The 19,749-nt window shown below is 36.0% G+C and overlaps 2 protein-coding genes and 1 long non-coding RNA gene across 3 annotated transcripts; 1 reads left to right on the top strand and 2 right to left on the bottom strand.

Moving 5' to 3' along the window:
* Positions 1–4,684: 4,684 nt before the first annotated feature.
* On the bottom strand, positions 4,685–5,789 carry LOC110738243 (jasmonate-induced protein homolog). The gene is made up of 2 exons (XM_021918619.1): positions 5,632–5,789; positions 4,685–5,482 (listed from the first exon to the last, which is right to left on the bottom strand). The coding sequence occupies exon 2, from the start codon at positions 5,464–5,466 to the stop codon at positions 4,885–4,887; it is 582 nt and encodes a 193-aa protein (XP_021774311.1). The 5' UTR covers positions 5,467–5,482; positions 5,632–5,789; the 3' UTR covers positions 4,685–4,884.
* Positions 5,790–8,744: 2,955 nt separating this feature from the next.
* On the bottom strand, positions 8,745–9,791 carry LOC110738203. Its single transcript, XR_002514575.1, has 2 exons — positions 9,121–9,791; positions 8,745–9,021 (listed from the first exon to the last, which is right to left on the bottom strand). It is a non-coding gene; the product is annotated as an uncharacterized LOC110738203 (long non-coding RNA).
* A 903-nt stretch (positions 9,792–10,694) lies between these two features.
* Positions 10,695–11,804, top strand: LOC110738242 (jasmonate-induced protein homolog). Its single transcript, XM_021918618.1, has 2 exons — positions 10,695–10,849; positions 11,007–11,804. Exon 2 carries the CDS (start codon positions 11,023–11,025, stop codon positions 11,602–11,604), a length of 582 nt encoding a protein of 193 aa, XP_021774310.1. The 5' UTR covers positions 10,695–10,849; positions 11,007–11,022; the 3' UTR covers positions 11,605–11,804.
* The last annotated feature ends 7,945 nt before the right edge of the window (positions 11,805–19,749 follow it).

The raw sequence follows: 19,749 nt of genomic DNA, 5'->3' as shown, positions 1-19,749 counted from the left end.
ATGCCAAAAATTTTATCATGGTCCCTAATATCTTCCGGGAGTCCAATTGGGTTGGTGGAACCATCCAATTTGCCTTTAAACGGCCAATTTTGGAGATTTCAAGCTCGATGCATGTCGAAAATGCTTAAGATTTTAGGGGATACATCTCGGGGTCATATAATGCCGTTTGGAACCATATATGATCATTATATATTGTCATAAATGTTCGTAGTAGGCTTGAGTTAATGAAATCTATACAAGTTATAAACCGACAAATTGTCCGTTTAAAAGCAAATTGAATGGTTTAACACACCCAATTAGACTCCCGGAGGATATTAGGGACCATGGAAAATATTTCGACAATTTTTATTTCCTGGCGAAAAAAAGTCAAAAAATTCCAAAATTGAAGGCTAATATCCACGCTTTTTGAGAAATTTTGGAGGTTTCGGGGCCCGGTATTGAAAAGTTTTGAAATTATATGAGATACATTTCAGGGTCATATAATGCCATTTGGAACCAAATATGATCATTATTTGTTGTCATAAATGTTTGTGGTAGGCTTGAATTAATTAATAAAATTGGTGCAAGTTGTAAACCGTTAAATTGGTCGTTTAAAGGTAAATTGGATGGTTCTACCCACCCAATTGGACTCCCGGAGGGTATTAGAGACTATGGTAAACTTTTCGGAATTTTTTATTTCCGGGCGAAAAAAGTCAAAAAATTCCAAAATTGAAGACTAATATCCACGTTTTTTTGAGAAATTTTAGAGGTTTCGAGACCCGGTGTCGAAAAGTCTAGAAATTCTAGGGACATATCTCGGGGTCATATAATGTTGTTTGGAACCATATATAATCATTATTTGTTGTAATAAATGTTCATGGTATGCCTGAGTTAATGAAATCGGTGCAAGTTGTAAACCGGTAAATTGGTCGTTTAAAGGCAAATTGGATGGTTTCACCCACCCAATTGGACTACCGGAGAGTATTAGGGACCACGGTAAACATTTCTGCAATTTTAATTTTTCGTGCGAAAATAAGTTAAAAAATTTCAAAATTGAAGGCTAATATCCATGCTTTTTGAGAAATTTTGGAGGTTTCGGGATTCGGTGTCGAAAAGGCTTGAGATTTTAGGGGATATATCTCGGGCTCATATAATGTCGTTTGGAATCATATAGGCTTTATTCAGGTAGATTTGAATTGATTGGATCAGTATTTGACACTTCTTACCATGTTTGTTTTAGCCCTAAGCTAGAAATTACTCTCCTTCGTATAGATATAATGATAACATGTCAACAAGTTTATTTTAAAATATATTTATTTGTAAAGCTCGATCAATAGCTATTCCTCACAGGTTTGGTTGGAAAGCCAAACCTTATTATTATTTCAACTCCAAATACAAGTTTGAAGAATGCTGCGTGCTGATTGCTTGTTATTACGTTGGACCTTAATTAAAGACACGTTTCACACGTTTAATGGTTATGAAAGACACAATGATTGATTTAGCTATTTGAATATGGTTAAACACAGATCCGATCTTCACAATAAAATTTTTGAAGTCATTGATCCGATCTCCATTGATTTTCTTATTAATACCTCATATCCACTATTATTCCCTATTAAATCTCGTGAGAATTTTTCTTATATGAGAATTTTCCTTATGTGAGAACACTTTTTATGTTCTAAATTTTTACTCGTATGTTCTAAATTTTAAATCTGATATTCTAAACTTTTTCCCTGGTGTTCTAAATTAAAATAAGATGTTCTAAATTAATACTCACATGTTCTAAACCATAAATTAGTTAAGTTAGATGTTATAAATTTCGAATGACTTATTCCGAAATTTTAACTTTTATGTTCTAAATTTTAAAACGTGCATGTGTTTTAAGATTTTTAGTTATATGTTCAAAATTCGAAAGCATATGTTCCAATTTTTACTCACATGTTCTATATTTTAAATTATATGTTCAATATTTTTACTCCCATTTTCTATATTTTATACCAAGTGTTCTAAAATTTTTATTCACATGTTCTAAATTTCATAAAGCAATTTTTTAAAATTTTTATTCACATGTTCTAATTCTTGAATTAGATGTTCTATATTATTGCTCACACACATGTTCAAAATTATTAGTCATATGTTCTAAATTATTATTCATATGTTCTAAATTTAAATTTTAGTCGCATGTTCTAAATTTTTACTCGTATGTTCTAAATTTTTACTCACGTGTTCTAAATTGTAGATCAGTTCTCATATAAGTATGAATTCTCACATATGAACCTATTCTCACCGGATCCCTCCCCTATATATATATATATATATATATTATTCACTTTTTTGCATGAACCAACAATAATTATAACTGTTTGTGTTCCATGAATCTTTTTTTATAAATCTTGTATGTACGATTGTAGTATTTTATTTTTGTACCCTTAGACCAAGGCTGGAAATTAGCTGAGAAGTAATTATATTCTATTTTTATTTTCTCTGTTTGGTTCCCTTTCATTGATTTTATTCTTTTTATTTATAAATACTAATAAAAGTTTATTGTTACTAACTTTGCTAAAATAATTTGACACACTTCTAGTTGGCGCTCTTGTTAGATTTATAATCTAGTCAAATTTCTTCTCCTTACATTGAGTTGTAATAGTAAAACAATTAAAATAAAAGCAAATTATATATCATTGGCAACAAAATTTTTACGCCAAAAATTGTTGGTGCATGGTAAGACTTTTATTACTCCGTAAGGTAGGATAGGATTGCATTATTACAGTTCACGATGACAACAAAATTGACGGGGCGCAAATATTGTGTTTGATTTTCACCACTTTTGGTATAGGACAGATATTTTTAGTTCCTACCACCTATCCAATTTAATGATCACGATTAAAAATAAACCTCATCATTTTAACCATTAATCTAAATTAGAACAACACATTAAAACTTTCAAACTACTACCTTAGCTTTCTAAACCGTTGAACATAATAAAAAAAATATATAATTTTTTTTTTTTGTTGATACCTTAAATATCTCACCAACTTTTCCTAATTAAATTGCTTGAAAAGTAACCTAATAAACTTTTATCACCTTTAATAATAATGCAACCAATATTCATCTTATCAATTTTGTCCCTCTTATTTGCTTTCATCTATCAAGTTCAATGTAGATCTTTATCCGAAACAATATCTCCAAGTTCACCACCAACATCATTAGAAACAACCGCCTTTGTTATCCCTCCATCACCGTCACCATCCATTGCCGCGGCCCCTTATAATGATCCCTCGTACGTTCTCTCACCAAGTTCCGCCCCAATCGCCATGCAAGACGCCGATGGGGATCCAATTGATCTCCCCATCACCTTCAACCCCTTTGACCTCAACCATGATCAACAAGAAGAATCATTAACCACCACCAACACGGCGGCTAATAACCCGGACGTAAAGAAAACTTGTGATGCCACGGATAATCCTGACCTTTGCATTTCCTCCTTAAAGCCATTCCTAATGCATAATAACATAATGGTGTTAAAAAAACGGACACGTTCTCTTTACTTGGGATGCAAGTTAAAGCGACGCAACAAGCCACGCAACTTGCCCTAGCCTTGAGTACTAAAAAATTAGGGCAAACCGATAATGATATGGATGTCCTTAGAGATTGCAAGGAGATGTACGATAATGCTTTGGATAATTTAGATAAGGTTGTAAAAGCACTTGAATCCAAAGATATTGGTACTATTAATAGTATGTTAAGCGCCACGATTTCGGATTTTGGTACGTGTGATGATGGTGTACAAGAAAGTGGTGGTACGTCTCCCTTGGTTGGTTATGGAAATAAATTGACTGAATTGGTTAGTAATTGTCTTGCCACAGTTTCTCTTATTAAGGATAATGGTGCGACGACATGATATTGAACACCATCTGGTTCCTCTTCGGTTTCTTTTAATTATCGGAATAATTTTTACTCTCAATACGACATTAAATTTAAGGATGAAGAAAATTATACGGGGTGTTTGGAATTTTTTTTTCCTAAATGAGATGTTGTGTTTGAAGATGAGAATTGAAGGAAAGAATTGGGGAGAATCCTGTTTCAAATTATGTCCCCTGTATTTTATACTCGGTCTAATCAATGATTGAAGTATAATTTTAGTAAGGTAAAGATTCATAGTGTCAATTTTTTCTTTGTTATATGTATTTCTATAAGGGTTACAACATAGGCCTAATACAAAAGGCCATTGATATCTCCGGCTTCTATCTAGTCATCCTAGCAACTTGATTAGCTTCACGCACTTGGTCCTGCGACCCTTGCCTTAATGATAGCCTACCTAGCTGCTAGAGGAGTTCTCTAAATTCATCATATATGCATTACTGAGCTCATCCCACACTTTAGAGCAAAGAGTGACACGCACCTTGAATAGAAAATCAAAGTGCAAGCAATAACCGTAGTAATGAGTAAAAGTTCCAAGTGTAATAATGCATGTCTAGCCAAAATGATGGACAAAGGTAAAATTAGAGGCTAAGGGTCTGTTCTCTTACGTTGAAATTCAATTCAATTCAATTCAGTTCAGTTCAGTTCAGCTCCTAATTTCCTTCTCTTATAAAATATTCATTTCAGTTCAGTTCAGTTCAGTTCAGTTCAGTTCAGCTGAGTTCGGTAAATGAGAACAGGCCCTAAGTATAGTAAAGAGAAAATAAAATTAGGGATAAAAGCATGAAACTAATAATAACGTAGGGCTCATTATTATTGAAGTAGTAAATAGATATAACATAGATGTGCATGCATGGTACGTAGCTAGTTAGCTAGCTAGGAAAGAAACTAACTAACAAATAATTAAAGCACGTACATACATGCATGCATGTTAATTATGATGAGTGAGCCATGCATACTAATTACGAACGAAAGTACGTAGAATTACATAGTTCCAAAATTAGCACCAACAGATGCGAAGTTTTTGCCAGGGAGGATGTTAGCACTGCAGGTGGTCTTGGTAATTGGTTCCATGAAGCTCGAGAAAGTGGATGATACGTCGAGAGAAGCTTCGATTTGGTTCCAATTAATATTCTGGAAATCAGTGGCATCGCCACATTTGACGTAAACCTTGTTAGGATTGTTGGTGGTGGGAAATTTGGGAGCAGACCAAGCCAATAGCCATGCACAACTTTTAGCAGTACTGTTGTTGCCCAAGTACACTACGGCTCCCTTGGATCCATCGTTATCTGTCGCCGAATGAGTAAAGCTGTCGCCTTTGCTGACATCAATGACCGAAGGATATTCACCAGTCATCACTTCCCCATGCCAATCCTGATTCATTGAAAAATTAACCCTTCCAGGGGTGGAGTTCATCATCGAGACGACTGCACTGTTTTGTTGTTGACTATTGGCCGCTGCACCATTGTTCTGTTTCATCCCAATGTTTTTCGCCACCTCTACCATCTTCTCCACAATCTCTTTGTCTTGTGCATTCATCACAACTGTTTCTTGTGCTGAGGCCATTTTTTTCCTTCAGTACCTATAACAAATTTTAACTGCAAATTAGTAATTCAGTTTAACCCGATATATATATATATAGATGACTTGCTTTAATATATTTGATAACAAATATAAATGCATACTATATATATGAAGACTCTTCTATGTATATGATATACATGACATTACCTTGATCGGAAGTTCGGATGTTGGTTATTTGTATGCTAGAGATCAGAAGCTTGTGTGTTGCACTGCGCCAATTACCTACCCATCCTTTGCATATTTATACACAAATCCTTACCTTATACATACTTGTTGTACTCCTATTAGCTTCTTCATAACCGTAGTGTATTGAATTCGATCTCTACTTTAGAAATTCACGCACTATTTTTGCATATATTCTCCACTTTAAATTGTCTACCTAGCCTTATTATTTACTTTTGCATATATTCTCTCTTATCATTAATGTGATGATAGATAGGTATATTGTTATCATCTCATTTGGTCCCATATGAATATCAATACTTGTAACTTTGGAAGGTCCACATTTTTTCAAACCAATGCAAGGATATAACTTATATGAGGGATGGGCGGAGAAATTGAGCTGAGGGATATAGCTGGTTAGAGCTTTTCTTCCAGTTTCAAATGATCCTAAGATCGATATTGACATATATATGTAAATGTTATGGCTAAATTTCATGTGGATCTTATGTTTTGTTATGAGATTGTTTCATTATTGGTTCAAAATAATATGGGGTTGTTAAAGTTATAAAGTACAAAATTTTCAAATAAAATCATATGAATCAAATAAACATCCTCCTTACGACTAAAAGATATGTTAGATAAAAACCTTTTAATAAGACTGCATTTTCTAGCTAGGAATATAAGAGTGGGATTTTCCATAATGTACAAAATTAAGCACGGCCGTGCAGGCCTTGGCAGCTTGTTGAAACTTTCTGGAACCTCCTGCACGGACGTGCAAGGTCTGGCACGGCCGTGCAGGGTCTTTTAAGCTCTTTTTTCCATCTTTTCTTCTATATTGCTCCTTTCCTTGGCTTCTTTTAACCATCTTCTTGCTTCTAACCTCGGCTTTGTATCCATGGGCTCCATTTGGTCGTTTTTTTGAACCTATAATCTCAACAAAAACACCAACAACCCGTGAAGCATAGGATACACAAAAATTGCATAATAATACAGTAAAAATGAACCAAAACGCAAATTTTATCAAGTAAACTAGGTTCAAAACACCCTAAAATCATATCAAATAGCAAGTTATCATGAAACCATCTAATTTGCCTTATAACACTCAATTTGTCCATTCGAAACTTGCACCTATTTCGTAAACTCAAGTCTACCACAAAAATTTTTAACAACATATAATGGTTATATATGGATCCAAACGTCATTATATTACCCTAAAAAATATCCTTTAGGGTCTCAAGACTTTTCTCCACCGAACCCCGTAACGTCAAAAATTACTTAAAATGCGTGGATAATAGCCTTCAATTTTGTAAATGCTTGACCTTTATTTGCTCGGATATAAAAATTGCCGATAAATTTACCATAGTCCCCAATACCCTCCAGGAGTCCAATTGGGTGGGTGGAACCTTCTAATTTTCCTTAAAACGCTCAATTAGCCTGTTTTAAACACTCACCGATTTCGTGAACTCAAGCCTATCGCGGACATTTATGAAAACATATAATGGTTATCTATGGTTCCAAACGTCATTAAATGACCCTAAAATGTATCCTTTATGGTTTCAAGACTTTTCTCCACTGGACCACATAACGTCAAAAATTCCTCAAAAAGCGTGGATAATAGTCTTCAATTTTGAAATATTTTGACCATTTTTTGCCCGAAAATAAAATTTTTCGAGATGTTTACCATGATACCTAATACCCTCCAGGAGTCCAATTGAGTGGGTGAAACCATCTAATTTGCCTAAAAACACTCAATTTGCCTGTTTAAAATTTGCACCGAATTCGTGAACTCAAGCCTACAACGGACATTTATGACTACATATAATGGACATATATGATTCCAAACGTCATTATATGACCCTAAAATGCATCCCCTAGGGTCTCAAGATTTTTCTCCACCAGAACCCGTAACGTCAAAAATTCCTCAAAAAACATGGATAATAGCCTTCAATTTTGGAATTTTTTGACCTTTTTTTTTCCCATAAAGAAAAATTTCCGAGATGTTTACCATGGTACATAATACCCTACGGAAGTCAAATTGGGTGGGTGGAACCATCTAATTTGCCTTATAACACTCAATTTGTCTATTCGAAACTTGCACCGATTTCGTAAACTCAAGCCTACCACGGACATTTATAACAAAATCTAATGGTTATATATGGCTCCAAACGTCATTATATTAACCTAAACTGTATCCTTTAGGGTCTCAAGACTTTTCGCCACTGGACCCCGTAACGTCAAAAATTCCTTAAAATGCGTGGATAATAACCTTCAATAATTTTGAAATTTTTTGACCTTTATTTTCTTGGAAATAAAAATTGTCGAGAAGTTTACCATAGTCCCCAATACCCTCCAGGAGTCCAATTGGGTGGGTGGAACCATCTAATTTGTCTTAAAACGCTCAATTAGCCTGTTCTAAACATTCACCGATTTCTTGAACTCAAGCCTATCACGGACATTTATGAAAACATATAATGGTTATCTATGGTTCCAAACGTCATTAAATCACTAGTAGAAAAAGGCTTATTTGCGTCGCTCATTTATAGTGTATTTGCGTCGCTTCTATGAGCGACGCAACTGCTCGCGACTTAAATGACTTAAAAGTCATATGCGTCGCTCCTAGGCGCGACGCAAATAAGAGTCATTTGCGTCGCTCCTTTATAAAGGAGCGACGCAAATAACTCTTCTAATAAACTTGTTTTTTGTTATTTGCGTCACTCCTTTATAAAAGTGCGACGCAAATGACTCTTATTTGCGTCACTTCTTTATAAAGGAGCGACGCAAATAACTCTTCTGATAAACTTCTTTTTTATTATTTGCGTCACTCCTTTATTAAGAGCGACGCAAATGACTCTTCTGATAAACTTCTTATTTGTTATTTGCGTCACTTATTTATATAGGAGTGACGCAAATGACTGAGTAGACAATACAAAATTGTTGTATTTGCATCACTTGTTTGTTTAATGAGTGACGCAAATGAGGTGAATTTTTTTTTTTAAATTATAATAATTGCCTTGTATATGTTTGTAGTACCTGTTTTCCTTGCTAGTGGTATAAAGTAATATGCTAACGCTAATAATTGAAATTAAAATGCAATATTATTGAATTTAAATGTAAATTTCAGCAGAGTCTCAAAATTTTACAACTCAAAATTATTGATATCATCAACCAACACAAGAACAAAGACCAACCCAAAATGTTGGTACCCCAAATACATTCATTTCAAGCCTAAGAACTAAAACAAAAAAAAGTCTAACAAACAAATGGATTTAGCTAAGTTTAAATCTAAATTTCAACATTGATCATGAAATAGTTTGACTAAATATCTCGAACCTCATTTATCTCCTCCCCATTATAAGGTATTGTTCTTCAAAAATCCTGTTAACACGACACAAAAACAAAAACTAATCAATTCAAGAGTGTAGCCAATTTAAAATAAATTGATGAATTAGTAGTGAAAGATCTGACAACACATACTAACAAGATCCTCATTACTACGGTGATGTTGAACTGTTTCAAACATATAGTACACGACATAGTATCCACATCTCACTTCCTCCCAATTTTTGATGATACTACACGCTCGCATCATAGCCACAAAGTCAATAGACTCATTCAACTCATTTCAAACAAGATAAAACCTAAGCATGAAAAATAAGAATACTAATCATATCATTCTCACCACATTTTAAAGAGAAAAACATCTCGGATTAGAACTTAATTCACAACTTTAAAGAGAAAAACAGGCCATTATATTCAGTTTTGATAAATTTATATCCATGATTTAAGGATCATACATATATTAAATCAAAATCAATCTTCTTCAATAATTCTTCCTGTAAATTTTGCAATTGCAACTATTACAGTAACTAATCCGAGATTTTTAGTAACGTATTATTCGAATTTTGCATTCTTTACAATGTTAGCATCATTCATTGACTCCAGAGTAAGATCATGATACCTTCGATTCGAACACTTGGTGATGAGGACTACTAAAGATTAGATTTCAGCTAGAACTCTACAGAGTTAATATACTGCTGGAAGGTTGGGTGATTATTTCATTATTTGATTAATAACATACACAAAAACTATGGACCAATTTAAGCTACAATTGCTATTAATCACGGCCCTAATAAGTTTAGTCCTGTTTTACCAAATTTTACATGTCTAGCTTAAACATGTTCATTGTACCTGTCTTCTCGTAGACAAAACAAAATGAAAATTGCAGTGCTATTATTCTCTTAAAATACGAAATGCATGTCATCAACTCATAATCACTTTATCAGTAAGTAGTAATTAACATCATCATTTCAATTTGAGGTAAACAATATCATACACAAAACAAAGGAATAACATTGTGTCATTATTTTGACTACTTCTCTTAAAATTCTTATTCGGTAATGAAGAACTAGATTATGCCGCTTTAATTGTAATTTTTTTTAAACAACTTCAATTGTAATGTTAAATTACTTTTAATATCGATATTTACATTATGGAAAATCCCACTCTTATATCCCTAGCTAGAAAATGCAGTCTTATTAAAAGGTTTTTATCTAACATATCTTTTAGTCGTAAGGAGGATGTTTATTTGATTCATATGATTTTATTTGAAAATTTTGTACTTTATAACTTTAACAACCCCATATTATTTTGAACCAATAATGAAACAATCTCATAACAAAACATAAGATCCACATGAAATTTAGCCATAACATTTACATATATATGTCAATATCGATCTTAGGATCATTTGAAACTGGAAGAAAAGCTCTAACCAGCTATATCCCTCAGCTCAATTTCTCCGCCCATCCCTCATATAAGTTATATCCTTGCATTGGTTTGAAAAAATGTGGACCTTCCAAAGTTACAAGTATTGATATTCATATGGGACTAAATGAGATGATAACAATATACCTATCTATCATCACATTAATGATAAGAGAGAATATATGCAAAAGTAAATAATAAGGCTAGGTAGACAATTTAAAGTGGAGAATATATGCAAAAATAGTGCGTGAATTTCTAAAGTAGAGATCGAATTCAATACACTACGGTTATGAAGAAGCTAATAGGAGTACAACAAGTATGTATAAGGTAAGGATTTGTGTATAAATATGCAAAGGATGGGTAGGTAATTGGCGCAGTGCAACACACAAGCTTCTGATCTCTAGCATACAAATAACCAACATCCGAACTTCCGATCAAGGTAATGTCATGTATATCATATACATAGAAGAGTCTTCATATATATAGTATGCATTTATATTTGTTATCAAATATATTAAAGCAAGTCATCTATATATATATATATATATATATCGGGTTAAACTGAATTACTAATTTGCAGTTAAAATTTGTTATAGGTACTGAAGGAAAAAAATGGCCTCAGCACAAGAAACAGTTGTGATGAATGCACAAGACAAAGAGATTGTGGAGAAGATGGTAGAGGTGGCGAAAAACATTGGGATGAAACAGAACAATGGTGCAGCGGCCAATAGTCAACAACAAAACAGTGCAGTCGTCTCGATGATGAACTCCACCCCTGGAAGGGTTAATTTTTCAATGAATCAGGATTGGCATGGGGAAGTGATGACTGGTGAATATCCTTCGGTCATTGATGTCAGCAAAGGCGACAGCTTTACTCATTCGGCGACAGATAACGATGGATCCAAGGGAGCCGTAGTGTACTTGGGCAACAACAGTACTGCTAAAAGTTGTGCATGGCTATTGGCTTGGTCTGCTCCCAAATTTCCCACCACCAACAATCCTAACAAGGTTTACGTCAAATGTGGCGATGCCACTGATTTCCAGAATATTAATTGGAACCAAATCGAAGCTTCTCTCGACGTATCATCCACTTTCTCGAGCTTCATGGAACCAATTACCAAGACCACCTGCAGTGCTAACATCCTCCCTGGCAAAAACTTCGCATCTGTTGGTGCTAATTTTGGAACTATGTAATTCTACGTACTTTCGTTCGTAATTAGTATGCATGGCTCACTCATCATAATTAACATGCATGCATGTATGTACGTGCTTTAATTATTTGTTAGTTAGTTTCTTTCCTAGCTAGCTAACTAGCTACGTACCATGCATGCACATCTATGTTATATCTATTTACTACTTCAATAATAATGAGCCCTACGTTATTATTAGTTTCATGCTTTTATCCCTAATTTTATTTTCTCTTTACTATACTTAGGGCCTGTTCTCATTTACCGAACTCAGCTGAACTGAACTGAACTGAACTGAACTGAACTGAAATGAATATTTTATAAGAGAAGGAAATTAGGAGCTGAACTGAACTGAACTGAATTGAATTGAATTGAATTTCAACGTAAGAGAACAGGCCCTTAGCCTCTAATTTTACCTTTGTCCATCATTTTGGCTAGACATGCATTATTACACTTGGAACTTTTACTCATTACTACGGTTATTGCTTGCACTTTGATTTGCTATTCAAGGTGCGTGTCACTCTTTGCTCTAAAGTGTGGGATGAGCTCAGTAATGCATATATGATGAATTTAGGGAACTCCTCTAGCAGCTAGGTAGGCTATCATTAAGGCAAGGGTCGCAGGACCAAGTGCGTGAAGCTAATCAAGTTGCTAGGATGACTAGATAGAAGCCGGAGATATCAATGGCCTTTTGTATTAGGCCTATGTTGTAACCCTTATAGAAATACATATAACAAAGAAAAAATTGACACTATGAATCTTTACCTTACTAAAATTATACTTCAATCATTGATTAGACCGAGTATAAAATACAGGGGACATAATTTGAAACAGGATTCTCCCCAATTCTTTCCTTCAATTCTCATCTTCAAACACAACATCTCATTTAGGAAAAAAAAATTCCAAACACCCCGTATAATTTTCTTCATCCTTAAATTTAATGTCGTATTGAGAGTAAAAATTATTCCGATAATTAAAAGAAACCGAAGAGGAACCAGATGGTGTTCAATATCATGTCGTCGCACCATTATCCTTAATAAGAGAAACTGTGGCAAGACAATTACTAACCAATTCAGTCAATTTATTTCCATAACCAACCAAGGGAGACGTACCACCACTTTCTTGTACACCATCATCACACGTACCAAAATCCGAAATCGTGGCGCTTAACATACTATTAATAGTACCAATATCTTTGGATTCAAGTGCTTTTACAACCTTATCTAAATTATCCAAAGCATTATCGTACATCTCCTTGCAATCTCTAAGGACATCCATATCATTATCGGTTTGCCCTAATTTTTTAGTACTCAAGGCTAGGGCAAGTTGCGTGGCTTGTTGCGTCGCTTTAACTTGCATCCCAAGTAAAGAGAACGTGTCCGTTTTTTTAACACCATTATGTTATTATGCATTAGGAATGGCTTTAAGGAGGAAATGCAAAGGTCAGGATTATCCGTGGCATCACAAGTTTTCTTTACGTCCGGGTTATTAGCCGCCGTGTTGGTGGTGGTTAATGATTCTTCTTGTTGATCATGGTTGAGGTCAAAGGGGTTGAAGGTGATGGGGAGATCAATTGGATCCCCATCGGCGTCTTGCATGGCGATTGGGGCGGAACTTGGTGAGAGAACGTACGAGGGATCATTATAAGGGGCCGCGGCAATGGATGGTGACGGTGATGGAGGGATAACAAAGGCGGTTGTTTCTAATGATGTTGGTGGTGAACTTGGAGATATTGTTTCGGATAAAGATCTACATTGAACTTGATAGATGAAAGCAAATAAGAGGGACAAAATTGATAAGATGAATATTGGTTGCATTATTATTAAAGGTGATAAAAGTTTATTAGGTTACTTTTCAAGCAATTTAATTAGGAAAAGTTGGTGAGATATTTAAGGTATCAACAAAAAAAAAAAATTATATATTTTTTTTATTATGTTCAACGGTTTAGAAAGCTAAGGTAGTAGTTTGAAAGTTTTAATGTGTTGTTCTAATTTAGATTAATGGTTAAAATGATGAGGTTTATTTTTAATCGTGATCATTAAATTGGATAGGTGGTAGGAACTAAAAATATCTGTCCTATACCAAAAGTGGTGAAAATCAAACACAATATTTGCGCCCCGTCAATTTTGTTGTCATCGTGAACTGTAATAATGCAATCCTATCCTACCTTACGGAGTAATAAAAGTCTTACCATGCACCAACAATTTTTGGCGTAAAAATTTTGTTGCCAATGATATATAATTTGCTTTTATTTTAATTGTTTTACTATTACAACTCAATGTAAGGAGAAGAAATTTGACTAGATTATAAATCTAACAAGAGCGCCAACTAGAAGTGTGTCAAATTATTTTAGCAAAGTTAGTAACAATAAACTTTTATTAGTATTTATAAATAAAAAGAATAAATAAAAAGAATAAAATCAATGAAAGGGAACCAAACAGAGAAAATAAAAATAGAATATAATTACTTCTCAGCTAATTTCCAGCCTTGGTCTAAGGGTACAAAAATAAAATACTACAATCGTACATACAAGATTTATAAAAAAGATTCATGGAACACAAACAGTTATAATTATTGTTGGTTCATGCAAAAAAGTGAATAATATATATATATATAGGGGAGGGTGATGAGTGACATTTATGTCACTCTTAGGGGTAGTATTTAGGTCTTTTTCCTCTTATTTTTCTTAGGTTTTCACCTCATTGTCCTCTTATGGCTTCTTTTTGTGTTGATGAAAAGTAATGCTTAATTTGATAATCTTTATGCATTATTTTATCATCCCCATGCTCTCGTGAACTTTGGTATCTTCTGCAGGTACCGTGACGGTCCTATGCACGGTGGGAGGCCCCTTGGCCAAGCATGGAAGCCATGGACAAAGGCAAGAGGAGCAAAAGGGAAGGAGAGGAAGCAAGAAAAGGAAGTGCAAGAGGAGGTGTGGCCGAACTTCTGGAAGGTCCGGTCGAACCTTGGTGTGGTCAAACTTTTCAAAAGTTCGACCGAACCTCCAGGGTGCAGTGAAGGCAGTGTCAAACCTGTTTTCAGCAATTTTGCAGGAGAGGTCGAACCTCAAAAGTTCGACCAAACAAGGATCAGGGAGGTTCGACCGAACCTACACAGGGTTCGACCGAACCTACCCTGAGTCCGACCGAACTTACCCAGAGTTCGGTCGGACCTTTTCCCGATCTCAGCCAATTTTGTACGGACTATTTAAGGTCCTTTTGTGATCGTTTAAAAGGACGGGAGAAGCAGGACAGTAGCCTAGTTTTCAGAAACCTCCCTTAGTTTGAAACATTCCTTAGGATTAATTTAGCTTAGTTTTCATCAAATCAAATCATTGTATTAGTGAAATTCAAGAATTATTCTCAAAGTTTGGCAATTTGTATTCAACATTTGAAGCTTCAATTAGTAATTTCTCCAACCTTCTTCCTTTTAATTTCAGATTTTATTTGGTATTTGCATGTTATTTAAATCTTCCTAGTTCTTGGTAATTTGTTATTGGATGATAGTTATTTCAATTGTTAACCACTTTTCCCCAATTATTGAAGTATTTAGAACCCTAATTCTTGATTGCATGTTGATAAACATGAGTTGTGAGTAGTCTTCTTGCTAGGGGTTGGGTGAAGCTCGACCTTTTGGGTTAACTATGCAAATGTGGGAGAAGCATTGATGTTTGAATTGCAATTAAATTGATTATATGAGATTGCTTGTTAGTTCCTCATGATAGGTTTAGCTACCCTTGACTAAGGAGCTTGATAGTATGATATGCCTAATTTGACATGGAAGTGAATCTTCATCGTCAAATTTTCCTCCTCCACCCGGCATCTATGATCATGGCATCATCGCTCCAAACAAACACTTTTGGGATGTCTATAAAACCCTCATAGACCGTCCCATTCGATCTACAAGGTTCTTCTGCGGGAACACCTTAAGAAAGCTTGGCATCATGGATGAAGTAGTCCGGCTCGCACAAAACTTTGGTTGGGGCGAGTTCATTGACCTCCACGCTCACACCTATGAGCGCGTCACATTGGAGTTCCTTGCTTCCCTCCGCAAGGAAGTCATTGAAGAAGATGATGAAGGAAATGAATCTCAAATTATTCTTCACTTTCGTATGTTCAACGAAGACCATTCCCTATCCGAGAGTGAGCTCAATGAGATCTTCCATTGGCAAGCAACCGGGATGCATCGGCCTTCCGATATGACCTCAATGTGTCGCATTCCCTATAATGAACAAGAATGGTGGCAGAGCATCTCCACCAAGCCCATCTTTCGCACTAACACCGCAAAGGTCAACAACATCATCCATATTGCTTTGAGATACTTTGCCCGGCTCCTTCAGTATGCCGTATTCTTCAAGGCAAACCTCGGCTCTATGGTGAAAGATGAGGTAGCTTGCCTTTTCTTGGCCGACAATCCTCAGCGTTTAAAGTTCAAATGCTCCACCACTTTTATCTCGAGATTGTTGGACACTCGAGATGGGCGGCTTGGTGATGAGATACACATGGGGGGCATGATCACCCTCATTGCCCTTTCTTTGAATGGTGGAGCTTACAAGGACCAAATTGATTTGCTCCCCCATGTGCTCCAAAACAAAGAAGAAGAGGCCGTCGGCTACCCTCCTTATGCTCTTTCTATTGTTGCTCTCCGCAACCAACGCTTCATCAACTACTCCACCCAGAATCGCAAATTTATCCTCTTGGTAGATAATGGAGAAGAATGGTGTGTCCTCCCGGATCCTCCTCACACTTCGGTAGACCCTTCCAACCCGCTAAGGTGGAAGATTGCGCGAAAATTCATCCCCGATGAATTAAGGAAAAAACAAGCCCGCGGTGCAATCCCTCACCCTCAACCAGTCTACCAAGTGGAGCATAATTTCCCCCCCCCCCTAGTGGGGGAGGTGAGACATCTTCTTCTTCTTCCTCTTCTCCTTTTGATATGAGTGCCCTGCGTAGTACCCTCGATGGTATTCGTTTTGATAATCAGGCTTCTATTGAACAATGGGGGTACTACGCAAGGATGAACTATGATAGTCTTGTGCAAGCGGGCGTTCAAACGCCCTATGTTAACTATCCCTACCACCCGCCTCAAGAGGGCCCAGTTCCACATTGGGACACCTATGACCCTAACAACCCCTCCCCCAACACCTATGCTTATTGGGAAGGTCCTATCGACCCATCCCAACGTGTTGGTACCCCACCATACAACCCTTATCGGCCGGGTGGGTGCGACTTTGCCTATGATCCGGCAAGTCCATCAACCCCGAATCCTTTTGATGGTGGTTGGGGTACCCAAGGGTGGCCCTATGAGCACTTTAACCAACCTTTCCATCCATCCATGGATCGCCCGGGGTTTGATTTCATGAACCCCCCTCAGGAACGGGAGGATAGAAACCCCCAATGAGGGTTCTCTCCCTCCATTTCCCCCCCCCCCGGACTTTCATGCCTATTCCTTTTGCTCGAGACGTGCAAAAGACTAGCGTGGGGGAGGATGTTCCTTTTGGTTGAAGTGTACATAGGAGGGTAGTGTGGTAGGATGGTAGCTTGTACATATGGAGAACCATCACGGATAATGAATTTATTGTAGTTAGAGATGATTTTTGGTTGGTAATATTCTTATGATGATGATGTTAAAAAAAAAAAAAAAAAAAAAAAAAAAAAAAAAAAGAGAATGTGACAAACGAAGGGTTGATGAATGATGATGTAAGAGGAAAGAGAAAGCTCAAAAGTGTTTGGCATTATAGTTCAAGATTGTGGCAACGTAGTTTGAAAATTGGTTGATGATTGATTTTGAAAAAGAGGCTTGATCACCCTTTGCTTCACGGTTAGGCTAAGCACCAATTTCCAAATTCCTCCACACCCTTACCCCCCTAGCCATCGTTATAACCCTTCCAATGCCCTGTTGACCTAGGTTGGTTGAGTCACTAATCGGTGGAGGGAGCTGGAACTCAAGCATATAGAGAAGGCATGACTTGGTGAGATGTCGGGTTCCCCTATTTTGCAGTGTTTTATCTTTGTTCCGGTTCCTTCGAGGAGTCACTTGATGCTATCTCCAAGGGCGGATTTGAATCTAGATGAGGGAACGCGGTAAGATTGTATGGAATGCGGGGGGAGTGGTGCATGTTTGAGTTCTCTATGCTTAGCATAACTTATCCTTCAATCAACTTTCGGCATCCCCTTGCATGCTCACTTCTACTACTCAGAAAGTTTGACACTCATTCATGTTTGTTATCTCCAAAAGCTTGATTTGGCTATGATTTGTGTTGGATTTGTTGTTTCTCTTTCCCTTGTTTTTGGTTTGTCTTGAACGCAATTTTGTAAGAGTTGTGGGGTATGCTCTCTGGAAACCCTCACGAGATCACAACTCGTCCTCATCGGCGACCTTGGGGTTTAAATGGCTTGTTGCTTTTGCTAAAAGCAATTTCGGTTTTTCTTTTGTTCCTTGCATGTTTGAATAACTAATTCTTTCTCCCTTGTTCTTTTTCCTTTGCTTTGCTCGAGGGCGAGCAAAGGCTTAGCGTGGGGGAGTTTGATGAGTGACATTTATGTCACTCTTAGGGGTAGTATTTAGGTCTTTTTCCTCTTATTTTTCTTAGGTTTTCACCTCATTGTCCTCTTATGGCTTCTTTTTGTGTTGATGAAAAGTAATGCTTATTTTGATAATCTTTATGCATTATTTTATCATCCCCATGCTCTCGTGAACTTTGGTATCTTCTGCAGGTACCGTGACGGTCCTATGCACGGTGGGAGGCCCCTTGGCCAAGCATGGAAGCCATGGACAAAGGCAAGAGGAGCAAAAGGGAAGGAGAGGAAGCAAGAAAAGGAAGTGCAAGAGGAGGTGTGGCCGAACCTCTGGAAGGTCCGGTCGAACCTTGGTGTGGTCAAACTTTTCTTGCTTCCTCTCCTTCCCTTTTGCTCCTCTTGCCTTTGTCCATGGCTTCCATGCTTGGCCAAGGGGCCTCCCACCGTGCATAGGACCGTCACGGTACCTGCAGAAGATACCAAAGTTCACGAGAGCATGGGGATGATAAAATAATGCATAAAGATTATCAAAATAAGCATTACTTTTCATCAACACAAAAAGAAGCCATAAGAGGACAATGAGGTGAAAACCTAAGAAAAATAAGAGGAAAAAGACCTAAATACTACCCCTAAGAGTGACATAAATGTCACTCATCAGAGGGATCCGGTGAGAATAGGTTCATATGTGAGAATTCATACTTATATGAGAACTGATCTACAATTTAGAACACGTGAGTAAAAATTTAGAACATACGAGTAAAAATTTAGAACATGCGACTAAAATTTAAATTTAGAACATATGAATAATAATTTAGAACATATGACTAATAATTTTGAACATGTGTGTGAGCAATAATATAGAACATCTAATTCAAGAATTAGAACATGTGAATAAAAATTTTAAAAAATTGCTTTATGAAATTTAGAACATGTGAATAAAAATTTTAGAACACTTGGTATAAAATATAGAAAATGGGAGTAAAAATATTGAACATATAATTTAAAATATAGAACATGTGAGTAAAAATTGGAACATATGCTTTCGAATTTTGAACATATAACTAAAAATCTTAAAACACATGCACGTTTTAAAATTTAGAACATAAAAGTTAAAATTTCGGAATAAGTCATTCGAAATTTATAACATCTAACTTAACTAATTTATGGTTTAGAACATGTGAGTATTAATTTAGAACATCTTATTTTAATTTAGAACACCAGGGAAAAAGTTTAGAATATCAGATTTAAAATTTAGAACATACGAGTAAAAATTTAGAACATAAAAAGTGTTCTCACATAAGGAAAATTCTCATATAAGAAAAATTCTCACGAGATTTAATAGGGAATAATAGTGGATATGAGGTATTAATAAGAAAATCAATGGAGATCGGATCAATGACTTCAAAAATTTTATTGTGAAGATCGGATCTGTGTTTAACCATATTCAAATAGCTAAATCAATCATTGTGTCTTTCATAACCATTAAACGTGTGAAACGTGTCTTTAATTAAGGTCCAACGTAATAACAAGCAATCAGCACGCAGCATTCTTCAAACTTGTATTTGGAGTTGAAATAATAATAAGGTTTGGCTTTCCAACCAAACCTGTGAGGAATAGCTATTGATCGAGCTTTA

Source organism: Chenopodium quinoa, unplaced genomic scaffold (assembly GCF_001683475.1).
Source record: "Chenopodium quinoa cultivar QQ74 unplaced genomic scaffold, ASM168347v1, whole genome shotgun sequence".
Taxonomy (NCBI): Eukaryota; Viridiplantae; Streptophyta; class Magnoliopsida; order Caryophyllales; family Amaranthaceae; genus Chenopodium; species Chenopodium quinoa.
The sequence above is the reverse complement of the archived record's forward strand: the minus strand, read 5'-3'. Positions and strand labels throughout refer to the sequence as shown.

Coding starts and splice junctions, on each gene's coding strand:
- LOC110738243 (XM_021918619.1), bottom strand. CDS start 5,466: ATGGCCTCAGCACAAGAAACAGTTGTGATGAATGCACAAGACAAAGAG.
- LOC110738242 (XM_021918618.1), top strand. CDS start 11,023: ATGGCCTCAGCACAAGAAACAGTTGTGATGAATGCACAAGACAAAGAG.